Consider the following 12,812-nt stretch of genomic DNA (forward strand, 5'->3'; position numbering starts at 1 on the left):
AGATATCAGGATGAATAAGACAGACTCATTCTATGATCTCACAGAGCTTAGAGTTTCAGTTTTATGCACCTAGTGAGCACTGAATGAGTGAGCAAATGAATGAGCAAAATAAGTGCATTGCCCTAGGGGCCCTATAAAATACTGCACTCTGATTTAAGGTTCCTGAAGAAAGCTACTCTTAGATAAGGCTATGTAAAGAACAGAGAAAGGTAATACCATTGTCTTTGGGCTCCCAAATCCTTAACTGACCCAAGCAGATCCTAAAAAGGGTAGCACCAGTCAGCTGGGGTCCAGGGACAGTATATCCAGCGGAGACCAAGAAACAGGAGAGGGCCTCTGGCCTCAGAAGCCAAGCCTGGTGAAATTATCAGAGTATGGGACGGGGGCTCCTGCGTTTATTCCGAGGCTACCAGATGGCAGATACAATCCTGTTCTGCCAGAGAAATAGGGAGAAAGTGGGGGCAGGTGCCTTGATGGAAAGATGCTATTGTCTCCACCACTGACATGGGGCGTTCTTGCAGGAAGTGGTGCGTGGTGGCCAACTGCCTTTCAGCAGGCTCCCTTGGATGCTGGCTTCATGCAGGACCTCCTCAGGAGAAATGGCTGTCTTACAGGGTGCGGGGCAAGAGAGTCAGCATCGCAGCCTCTCTGACAGCACCCCCGGGATGGCAGTCCCCCAGGGCAGGGGCCCACTAGGCTTTAGGACCATCCTTCCTCCTCTTCCTGCTGGCCTCAGCCTCTCCTCTTGGCACTGAGGGCTCAGCAGAGGTTCAGTGAGGAGACAGGATCTATTCCTCAAAGAAGGTCTACATACTGGAAGAAATCAAGAGGGCTCTGCGCAGTCTCCCTCTGGAGTAGGAGTCCTAACTTGGTTCTTCTTGCCAATCCATAAATATGAGCACCAGAGGGCAGAAGAAGGGATATTTTGGTCTCGGCAACAAAATGGAGAAAACATTTCCCTCAACCCTCCCCTTCTCCAACCCCCAACATGCCCCACCTCAAAGAAGAAAAAAAGTTCTGTGTGTACAGAGGGAAAGGGGGGAAAAGATTCTATTTTCTTTCACAATAAAGAAAAGTCAACAGGATGTTCTCCAAAGCTACAAATATACTTTTTCAAACAGTAAATATCTCTATTAGTAGCATGATGCCAGTTGGCTAATTCTGTCTGTCTCAGTAAAACCTTTCCAAAAAAACTCCTGCTCTTGTGTAATGTCTGTTTACAAAAACAGCCCTTTTGCATTTTCAATTTGCTGGGTTTCTCAATCTTTTGTTTCCTCACCCCCTCTGCTGCAGAGGCAGAGATAAGAGGCAGGCCCAGATGGCGTTGGGTGGGGATCCCCTGGTCACCCCACTCAGTCCCTGCCTTCTTTGGAGAGTCCTCCACTGCAGTGACAAAGAAGAGGAGAAAGACACTAAACATGCTTCCCTGCTCTCCGGCCTCCCAGGATCTGTTTCCACTGGATGTGAGTGAGCCTCAGCCTGGCCTGGCCTGGGGGCAGAATGAGCCCTGAAATGATTCAGTCCTCCCCACCCCCTGTCATTCTGATACTGTGAGCTGGGCAAGAGAGCCAGGGTTCTGGGGGGAGGGAGGTGAGCATGAAGGAGGCCTGGGCAGAGTAGGCGGCAGTTGGTAGTGGCTGAAGTCCTGGCTCCCCAGGGAGTGGTCTGGGCCTGAGTCACTGTCTCGGCAAGAGCAGGAAGGTGGGCGACAGGCAGCAGCTTCTGCAGGCTGGAAGGACAAGCCCTCCTCCCCCATCCTTCTGTTACTCTATCCTTGGGTTGCAGCCTGCTCTGGTCTGAGGCTACGGCCACCTCAACAATCGGAGAGAAAAAAAGAGAGGGCTGGGGCTGGGCAGGGCTTACAGAGAGTCATCTGGCTCCGGAGGAACAGCTGCGTGCTGGATGCTGCCCTCCCTGTCCGAAAGGCCAGCTGGCCACAGCGCCAAAGGGCCAAGGAAAGTTCAGCCTGAGCAGGGATGTGTGAGACCCCATCCGAGTGAGACACAGACTAAGCTGGAACTCATCCACTTCTAGTGCCTACAGCTGCTGCCCTTGACCCCACCTTGGTCCTTCCCTAAACTGTCAGGATCCAAAACCAGAGCACACAGAACACAACCCTGCCTCGCCATCAGGCCAAGGAGGTATGTGTATGTTTAAAAATAAAAGGCATGGCTCTGACTTGTGGGATTTGTTACTTGGCCATGAAGCTCAGCTATGATTTCTCCTTCCCCATTGCTCCCAGGCTGACCTCTGGAAAAGCAGACAGAATGAATCACACAGTGTCAGGTCACGTGAGTGCTGGGCGGGCACCTAATTAAAGCAACCCTTACTGAGCATCTACTATTGACCGATTTGGTGTAGGTGCTGCCCACACAACCGCTTATGCAAAGTGGCCCCACAGCGGAGCGTGTGCACTGGAGAACGGGTGGATGTGGAACTAGACTGCTTGGGGTTCAAATCCTGGCCCTGCCAATTACCAGCTGTGAGATTCTGACCTCAGCTGCCTGTGCCTTTGTCTTCTTTTCCATAAAACAGGGCAACAGTCTATAATAACAGACTTATAGGGTCTGAGGGCTAATGACTTTCAGGGTTAAAACAGCCTCAACCAGGGTGGCGCCTGTGGCTCAAGGAGTAGGGTGCCAGTCCCATATACCGGGTATGGCGGGTTCAAGCCTGGCCCAGCCAAAAACTGCAAAACAAAACAAAACAAAACAAACAACCCCCCCCCCCAAAAAAAAACAAAAACAGCCTCAACCTCCAGTAAGCTGCCTGTGGGTATGTGCAGAGAAGGGGGGGATGATGGTTATTTTGACGATGACGATCAAACTGAAGCCCAGAAGGGGTGATTTGCAGTTACCCCCCAAATGGTTAGGGAGCTTGAAATTTGTTTTTCTGTTATGAGGACAAGCAGCTGTCCCATATCATAATGTACCACAACCAGGCCCACGTTACATGTCTGCCTAAAGTTGAGCAGCGACTTCCTCCTAAACAGTGAGAAGATTTGTGACAGAAAGTCAAGAAGAGAGAGGAGGACATGCAATTCAAAAGCAAGTTTTGATGTTTTTTTGAAGCTCTTTAAGAAACCTGTATATTTGGCAGACAAGTTATCACTTATTCTCATTCTAATCTGTAAGACAAGAAGGGGTAAAAATGGCTTTCCCCATTTTTTTTTTTTTTTTGCAGTTTTTGGCCGGGGCTGGGTTTGAACCCACAACATCTGGCATATGGCGCCCTACTCCTTTGAGCCACAGGTGCCGCCCTGGCTTTCCCCATTTTGTAAGAGGGAAACATCAGGCATTGTGAGGTGAAAGGTTTGTCCTGCTTATGCCACAAGCCAGAGAGAAATGTTCAATGGCTTCCTCTGGTGGGCTCACTCTGAGACCATCAGATCAGCTGTGTCACCTCCAATCTCCTTTTTGCTTCTATCTCTTACTAACCAGGAATTTTAGAGCTCTCACGCTACCTTTTCCCTCTTCTTGGCTGAAAGTTTGACTCCTGCAAAGCAGAGAGTAGAAGGCTGAGAATGGAACCTGACTTCTGGGCCCCTCCCCACGTCATCCCTGCCTACTGGCCAGCCACAGCACGCAAGTACTCTCTGGCTAGGTCTGCCCTAGCGACACTTTAAAAATAAAAACTATATGGCTCGGTGTCCGTAGCTCAGTGGTTAGGGTGCCGGCTACATACACCGGGGCTGGAGGGTTTGAACCTGGCCCAGGTCTGCTAAACAACAATGACAACAACAACAACAACAAAATACTCGGGCGTTGTGGCAGGCGCCTGTAGTCCCAGCTACTAGGAGGCTGAGGCAAGAGAATTGCTTAAGCCCAAGAGGTTGCTGTGAGCTATAATACTACCGCACTCTACTGAGTATAACATAGTGAGATTATGTCTCAAAAAAAATAAAATAAAAACTATAGTGAAATATTGTATCTACTATTATATCATACTCAAGATAGAGAATATAAATACTCATGTACCCACCACCTAGCTTTGTCAAATTCCAACATTAAGCCATGTTCTCTTAAAAATTTATTTTTTGGGGGGTGGCGCCTATGGCTCAGTGAGTAGGGCACTGGCCTCATATGCTGAAGGTGGCGGGTTCGAACCCGGCCCTGGCCAAACTGCAACAAAAAATAGCCGGGTGTTGTGGCGGACACCTGTAGTCCCAGCTGCTCAGGAGGCTGAGGCAAGAGAATCGCCTAAGCCCAAGAGCTGGAGGTCGCTGTGAGCTGTGATGCCACAGCACTCTACTGAGGGCAACAAAGTGAGACTGTGCCTCTTTAAAAAAAAAATTATTTAAAAAAAAAAAATTTTTTTTTTTGTAGAGACAGAGTCTCACTGTACCGCCCTCAGGTAGAGTGCCATGGCGTCACACGGCTCACAGCAACCTCTAACTCTCGGGCTTATGTTAAAAATAAATTTTTAAAAATTAAAAAAATTTCTCTCTCTGGTCAGAGGCTACAGCCACCTCAATCATCAGAGAGAAAAAAGAGAGGACTAGGGCCGGGCAGGACTTAGGGAGAGTCACCTGGATCTTGCTATGTTGCCCAGGCTGATCTCAAACTCCTACTGCCAAGGGAAACTCCTACCATAGCCTCCCAAAGTGCTGGGAATACAGGCCAGACCTATTCCTTAAGCAACACAACAGTATAGATCCTGCTAAGGCTCCTTGAGTATTGTGATTCCATTCCTTCCCTCCTTCCCTGTTACCCTAAAGTAACTACTATACTAAATTCAGTACCCTGAATTTAGTATAGTATTTATTCTCATATTTGTACTATGTAAATTTAAATCCACAAGCAAATTGGAGTACTATTTTACCGGTCTAAACTTTGTATAAATGATACAAGGTCAAATGTATCATTCCGCGGCCAGCTGTTTGTGTGCAGCATTATGCCATATTTTTGAGATTTGTTCACGTCAGTACACGTAGCTCTAGGTCACTCCTTTTAACTACTACGTAATATTTCATTATGTAAAGATATCACAATTTATTTCTCCCTTCTCCAGGTGCCAGGCATCTACATGATAGTGCAGCAAAGATGCCTAGTGTGTCCCCTGCCACGCAGGCACAGGAGTTTCCCTACTGGAGAGGTGGCTACAGCTCAGCTCCAATTGCGAAATCTCTGGTTTACACTCCCCACACACTGTACTCGAGTTCCCCGTGCTTCTCACCCTCACAAACTTGGCATTACCAGACTTTAACATTTTTGCCAGTCTGATGGCTATGAAATGGCATCTCATTGTCAGTTTAATCTGCTCTCCCCTGATCACTAATAAGACCGAATCTTTGTATAGGCTTTTGTCCACTTGGGTGTTCTTTTTTGGAAAGTGAACAACAGTTTTCAAATCTATGGAATAAGTTCTTTTGTTTTTTGAGACAGAGCCTCAAGCTGTCCCCCAAGGTAGAATGCCCAGCGACCTCCAACTCCTGGGCTTAAGCGATTCTCTTGCCTTGGACTCCCAAGTAGCTGGGACTACAGGCCTCATCACAACGCTGGCTATTTTTTGGTTGTAGTTGTCATTGATGTTTGGCAGGCCTGGGCTGGATTCGAACTTGCCAGCTCTGGTGTATGTGGCTGGTGCCTTAGCCGTTTGCCGAGCCTGGAATAAGTTCTTATAAAGGACTCAGCCAGTATTCTCTGCAGCTGCCCCTTCTCCTGTACTTTTTTTTTTTTTTTTTTTGTAGAGACAGAGTCTCACTTTATGGCCCTCGGTAGAGTGCCGTGGCCTCACACAGCTCACTGCAACCTCCAACTCCTGGGCTTAGGCGATTCTCTTGCCTCAGCCTCCCGAGTAGCTGGGACTACAGGCGCCCACCACAACGCCCGGCTATTTTTTGGTTGCAGTTTGGCCGGGGCCGGGTTTGAACCCGCCACCCTCGGTATATGGGGCCGGCGCCTTACCGACTGAGCCACAGGCGCCGCCCTTTTTTTTTTTTTTTTTGTGGAGACAGAGTCTCACTGTACCGCCCTCGGGTAGAGTGCCGTGGCGTCACACGGCTCACAGCAACCTCTAACTCTTGGGCTTAAGCGATTCTCTTGCCTCAGCCTCCCAAGCAGCTGGGACTACAGGCGCCCGCCACAACGCCCGGCTATTTTTCTGTTGCAGTTTGGCCGGGGCTGGGTCCGAACCCGCCACCCTCGGCATATGGGGCCAGCGCCCTACTCACTGAGCCACAGGTGCCGCCCTCCTGTACTTTTTTTTTGAGATACAGTTTCACTTTGTCACCTTGGTAGAATGCCCTGGCATCACAGGTTACAGCAACCTCAAACTCTTGGGCTCAAGTGATTCTCTTGCCTGAGTAGCTGGGACTACAGGCACCCACAACACCAGGCTAGTTTTTTTTTTTAGAGGCAGGGTCTCGTTCTGGCTCAGGATGGTCTCTAACTCCTGAGCTCAGGCAGTCCACCTGCCTTGGCCTCGCAGAGTACTGCGATTACAGGACTGAGCCACCACACCACCGTGCCTGGCCCCTTCTGTACTTCTTATTATAACCCAGCAAAACAACCAAATAAACAAATGGTCTTGTCTTTGTTGGCTGGAGTCAATATTTATAATGATAGTCCCAGAGAGGTGTTTTTCAAACTGGGGTCCGTACATAATACCTACTATTCATAGATCTTTTAGACTGCTTCCCATTACCATTGGATACATACATAAAAATTAATCATGAAATTGAGGTATCAGAGCGCATTGCACACATTTGTGTGAAACGTTTATTTCAAGTATGAAAGGGAGTATGTGTGCGTAAGTTGTGATGTCAAAGGTATTTCTAACTGTGAGCTGTGGTCAAAAAATTTTGGAAGCTCTCACCCAAGTTAGCCTCCCTGGCTCGATTCTTTCTGTTTCCTGAGCTATCCTGCAGGCCACTGCCAAAATAATCTGACTAAATCATTGCTTTTGCCATGCCACTTCCCTGCTCAAAAGCCTTCAATTTTCAAAAGCCTAGGCTCAATTTCAAGTCCTCAGCATGGCTGAAAACACTACACAGTATAGCCCCAGGCTGGAGTGCCAACACTCATCAATGAAGCTTCTGCCCAAACCACTGTTTACTATACCAAACTGGCCTCCCGATGGTCAGCAGCGAGTGCTCCTGATGCATTCTGCCTCCACACACCTTTCTGGCGCAGTTATTCTAACCAGCAGGCCTCCCTCACTTCCCCTGAAATAGCACGTATTTGCTCCATCAAGGTTCAGTTAAATCACATCTCCTGCTTGAAGTCTTTCTGATGATGCCAGGCTGACATTTGTGCCCAGCTGTCCTTCCTTTGAATCCCTAGCACCTTCCATATGCTGGCTGAAGATAAACATCCACTCTTACAGCCTCTAAATGGCTTTCAACATGGAGTTTTGCATATTACAAATGTTTAATAAGCATCAAATCAACAAATATCTGTTGAGTGCCACCTATGTGCATTGCACTATACTGGGCAGTAAAACATTGGGCTTTGGAAAACTCCTCTAATGGCTTAACTGTCAACTCTAGAGACAACCTCAACAGACCGTGTAAGAAAACACTCTTGACTAAGTTGCTGTGAGACTGAACATACTTGACTCTTCCAGCTGCTTCAACATCTGGAAGGATTTCCTTGTCTTCTCATAAACACCTGAAATGAGACTGAGATGTTTTACTTTTGTGCCCTAAGCAAGGTCACAACGTACAGAATCTCACAGACCCCTTACAGGGACCCTATCTTCCGGGCACTGCCATGCTCTCTAGAGGAGGAAAAGCTTGGGGAGAGTGTGGCCTGTCCAAGGTCACTGGGGACATGAGTGGTGAGGCTGGCCCAGGCAGGGGGCCCGAAGTAGGAAGAAGCTGAGATGGTTACAGTACACAGGGAGGTCTGCAGGGCACTAGGATTTCCTCTCTCCCTTGTGAAAACTGACAGCTCCCCGTGATTCCGTACTAACCCACTAGTGTCAACACATCCTATCAAAGGGCAACACCTTCCTTCAGGACCCAGTCAGCTTGGGAGTAGTCTTCTATTTTGTAATATTCTTGGTCAAGTTGACAGAACACCCAGGAGATACAAGTTTTGTTTCCTGTTCTGCCAGGTACTCATTGAGTGAATGCCAGTAAGTTGCCAGAGGGGACCAGCACCTTGCACTTCCAAAGGCAGAAGAGAGGGTAACATTAGACAGTGGACGGGAAGGTCCTTCCGAAAGCCACATGCATGATGCAAACGCAAGAGCAATGGCAAGACAGAGGGAGAGGCTCCACTGAGAAAGTGCTGGACACGCCGTGGACAGTTCTATATGACCCAGAAGTTTACCCAACTCTCCTTATATTCTGTTCTTGCATTTAACAATCACCTATACTAGATGCCCACCAAGTGTGGGATAGTAGTGTGAACAAAGATGGAGAAGTTGTAGTTCCTGTTTCCATGGAGCTGATGTGGGAGACAGGAGCCTGACTGATACCTGGAAAGACACAGAAGTGACAAAGGGGACATGCTAGGGAAGTCCAGCATGAACCCATCAGAGCCGTCGGTGGGGGTAGGGGAGACAGAGCGGGGTGGGGAGAAGCAATTAGAGACAGCCCAACCTGGAAGCCACTTCTGTCAGTCTATTTAACAACTATACGTCTAGAGGCACTTCATTTTAGGGAGTGGTTTGTAGGTTTCACACATTTTTCATATTAAAACTTTTTCTGAGCTGAGACAAGTCAGTAAAGGAGAGAACAGTCCTCATTCATACGTTTAATAAACACTTCCTGGCTGCCAGGAATAGTGCCAGGGAACAGCAATGATCAAGAGACAGTCTCCATACGGTTGATCCACAGAAAAGTAACACAACAACCCCTGGACAAGTAACAACCCAAAGACAAGTAAAGCTACCAGCTGAGCACAGATGCTCATGGTCAGAGGGGCACCCAATGCGGTGTGGCAGGGGGTGGTGCAGGAAGCTTGGCCTGACTCTTGAAGGATGAGCGGTGAGTGGGGGTTTGAAGGAAGAAGGAGCATTTCAAGCACAGCACACAGTTTACACAAAGGAGCAGGGCAAAAGAAAGCAAGGACAGCTTAGAGAACTACACGAATAGGAACAGAGAGGGACGGCTGGATGCAGGAGGGCCATATGAGCCAGAGTGGTCCAGAGTCAGCCCTTTATCCTGAAGATGATGGTGAGGGTATACAGGGTACGAAGAAAAAGGAAAAAAAAAATTATCCTAAAGAATACCAATATTTAAGGGGCAGGTAGAAATAGAAAAGTCCAGAAGAGTCAGAGAACGATCATATCCACAGAGAGTCTCCACTCTTTTCACAGTAGACTTGGGTGGCAAAGTGTCAGCTAGAGCTACCCATCCTGTGTTACATATAAAGAAAATAAGACAGAGAGAGGTTGAGTGCTTGGCCAGGCCACACTGGGAACAAACGAAGCAGAACCTGAACGGAGCACTCTAACACCTAAGGAGCTGCTCTGCGCTGCCTCTATTCTCCTTCCTTCTCAGTAGAGCCCCTGGGCCCTCAGCATAGGAATATTTCCTCCAGCACTTCTCATTCCTCATCACTATGCCTAAGATGATCAAGGTGTGTGGGTCAAGGGGAGGCTACAATTCCTGGAGACGGCTAAGTTAGGTTCAGGTCCCTGGTCGCTATTCTGAATTCTACTCAATTCTCTCTCCATACCATAATTATGACACACACAAACACACAGGAAGTGGATAGGAAAGGAAGGGAAAGGGGGAGGAGAGAGAGGGGGAGAGAGAAGTATTTGGCTTGGGGCCAAGAAGTGAATCCGCTGATTATCAAATGCCTTCTTCCTAGTAGGCCAGACCACTGGGCCACCTCACTGAAAGGCAGATGTGTGGCTGGGTGGCTGAGTGGATGAGGAGATGGTGTGAAAAGGCAGCAGGTACCCACTAAACAAACGGGGTAGGCGGGTTGGAAAGAGGAAGCAGAGAACAAAGGCCTCTCACTCTTCATGCAAAATCCACAGTGTGCAAAGGGCATCAATGTTGGACATTTCTCACTGTGACATTTTGAAAGCCCAGCCTAGTCCAGAACAATGGTTACTCTCTAGGGACCATGAGCCATATGCCCCTAGGCCTTATTTAATGATGGCTGGCATAGCCCATGTACTTGGTGAACTTGACCTTGGGCATGAGCCTCCCATGATGGCTCTACGTCACTCTGGTCTCTTCCTGTGCTGAGAATTCCAATATCACATGAATGGATGAATTCATTCTGGGAGCAGGAAAACCACTCTGCAAGTGATTCAGAGGACCCAGCCCTGGTCCCCTTGCCAGCCATTGAGCTGGGAACTGAGTGCGATTGTGTGCCCAGGCGCTGGTGCTGTTCCCCTCTCAGGGGGAGAGGGTCAGGCTCCACGCAAGAGATGACGTAGAAGCCAAGGAGAAAGAGAAAGGAATCTCAGCTTTGAGGGACAAAGCCACCCTTTGGTTGTGACTCTCAGTCCAAGGAGGTACCAAGATGTGCCATGTACTGGTAAATTAGTTCTACTAGACAAAAATCTCAGCTCTTGCAAGCCTGTTAGTTGTCAATTTCAATTCTCTCCAACTGATAGGCTTTAGGAAATGGACTACTAGTTTTTCAGAAAGGAAACTTTCTGCAAGAGAGGTGGATTAGTTCTACTAGACAAAAATCTCAGCTCTTGCAAGCCTGTTAGTTGTCAATTTCAATTCTCTCCAACTGATAGGCTTTAGGAAATGGACTACTAGTTTTTCAGAAAGGAAACTTTCTGCAAGAGAGGTGGAAACACTTTGCCTCAGATCACCCAGGGAAAAATTGCCTTCAGTGGTTTCTCCCTTAGTCTTCTCCCAATTTGTGAAGAAAAGATTGATTCAGTAAATGCCAAACTAAGAAACATAAAGCACCGGTACTTTCTGCCTTTTTACTTTGAAAAATTAGGCATGAGAACTCCAAAGATTCGGGATGCAGCAAGCAAGAGGACATCTCCATCACAGGACTGTGGGACCCAGGCTGACACTTACAAGAATTCCTCGAGGAAAGGGAATTAAAGAATCACTACTTTGCCCATCACTGAGCAGTTGTAACAAGACAGGGAAGTTAGCTTTTTAAGGCTCTAATGCCCTATTGGCTTCCTGGAGCAAAATGTGGAGGGAAGGAGCTCCTGCCGGAGCTTATTAGGGAATTGCTTCGGGCTTCCCTCCACGTGCTGGCCCAGAACGCCTGACATCTGTCCATCAATCTTAGTCTAAGAAGCAGGTGGGGAAGGGGATAGAAATGGTTTAAATTTTACATTAGAGAGTTATCATTGACACTGACTGACATCAGTTGCTTGTGGCTAGAGCTTAGTCTCTACTGATAGCCAAATGTTGGATGGCCACTGACGTACGTTCTCTTCTCTTCATTCATTCATTCATAACTGGTTATTGTGCACTTTGCATAAACAAACAAGCTAGACTTGTAGGACGGAGTGGCAAATTGTGTTCTTTATGTTAACGGAAGTTAGATTTCAAAAGGGTTGATTTGTCTTGTACCTTTTTACAGGTCAGTTTATTCATACAAGTACACTACAGTTGAATACTCTGAGGTCTGGGCTTGTGGATATACAGGTCTCTGGTTAGGTAAGGTCCTTGACATTGGCATCCTCTAAGGCAGTCCAAGGAAGGCAGGCAAGCAATGGTTCTCTCCTATGAATGTAAATAGTGCAGAGCCATGAAGAGTGAGTGCCTTTTGAGTAAATGGAGTCTTACATAATAAATCAACCATTAAACATTATGAAATGCCTACTATGTGTCAAGTATCACACAGTTCTGCAGCAACTGCAGCTGTGATTCCACTGCTTCTCTAAGATTCTCTAGCTTCTTTCCTCATAGTGTGAAAGCACCCACAATGTCTAAACTTCACTATGTCTATATAGAGGGAAGGTAGTGGGTAATGGCCTGGAATTGATTAAAACTAGTCTAATCCCATTCAGGGAGGGTGGGTGGGGAGGTGTAATTCTGGTCCCTTCCAAAAAAGGAGCAAGTGGTGGCTTTTGAAGATTGTTAAGTGGTGTAATGGGCAATTATCTGAAAATGAGTGGGTTTTCATCTGTGAACTGGATCCAGACTGCCAGAGTGAGGGCCACAGCTCCGGGGCAGATGGGCAGTAGACAGATGCCCACAGGGAAGAAAGAAGACACGGACTCCACCTCAACGGATATTTAAACCGGTAGGGTACAAGGAAGTCCCTCTTTTCAAGGAGGTGGGAAGAAACGGGTCGGGCAAAACAGGAGTCAGACGCTAAGTCCCAGAGTAGGAGGATCCCCCGGCCCTTCTGCCAGAGAGTCCTGCTGAGGGATGCCGACTCAGGGAAAGCGCCGGAGGAGACAGGTCCCCCGGACGACCCCAAGCACAGGCTCTCAGGCCCTGCTCTGGGGCAAAGGGGTCGTGCGGGAAGGGCGGGCACTGACGCAGGGGCCGGGCCCACCGCGGGACAGGGGATCAACAGTCCCTGGCTCGCAGGCCTCACTCACCAGCTCATGGTCCCGAACCTGGGCCTGCCGCCGGGGTCCTCAGCCGCAAGTCGGTCCTCTGGGATCACTTCCGGATTCAGCTAGTCTCCAGGAAGTGACGTTGAGCCCGCCCCCGCAGCCCGGAAAAGGCGGTCCGAGGGCGGGCCCCCAGCGCTAACCCTTTCGCAGCCACATGTTCGCTGCGGTGTCTCGGTTGCTGGCAACCCTCTGACTCTGGCCTGGGGTGGAGGCCGGAGCTCCTTTGGGGGCTTTTTTTCTGCTTTCAACGCTGACTTCTTCTTTTTATTATTATTATTTTTTTTAATTAATTATTTTGTATTAAATCATAACTTTGTACATTGATGCATTTATGGGGTAAGAATGGATTA

The 12,812-nt window shown here is 48.2% G+C and overlaps 1 protein-coding gene across 5 annotated transcripts in view; it reads right to left on the minus strand.

Annotated features, from left to right (window-relative positions):
• The window catches only part of BIN3 (bridging integrator 3), a 50,315-nt gene extending 37,769 nt beyond the window's left edge, over positions 1-12,546 (minus strand). Inside the window, exon 1 of one of the 5 annotated variants that reach the window (XM_053578571.1) lies at positions 12,445-12,546. In XM_053578571.1, coding sequence (XP_053434546.1) covers positions 12,445-12,452 — 8 coding nt within the window. In that variant the 5' untranslated portion in view covers positions 12,453-12,546. The remainder of the gene's footprint in view (positions 1-12,444) is intronic. The other 4 variants (XM_053578569.1, XM_053578572.1, XM_053578570.1 and 1 more) reach the window with 4 other exon arrangements.
• Positions 12,547-12,812: the final 266 nt, after the last annotated feature.

The sequence above is a fragment of the Nycticebus coucang genome, chromosome 24 (genome assembly GCF_027406575.1).
Source record: "Nycticebus coucang isolate mNycCou1 chromosome 24, mNycCou1.pri, whole genome shotgun sequence".
Lineage (NCBI taxonomy): Eukaryota > Metazoa > Chordata > Mammalia > Primates > Lorisidae > Nycticebus > Nycticebus coucang.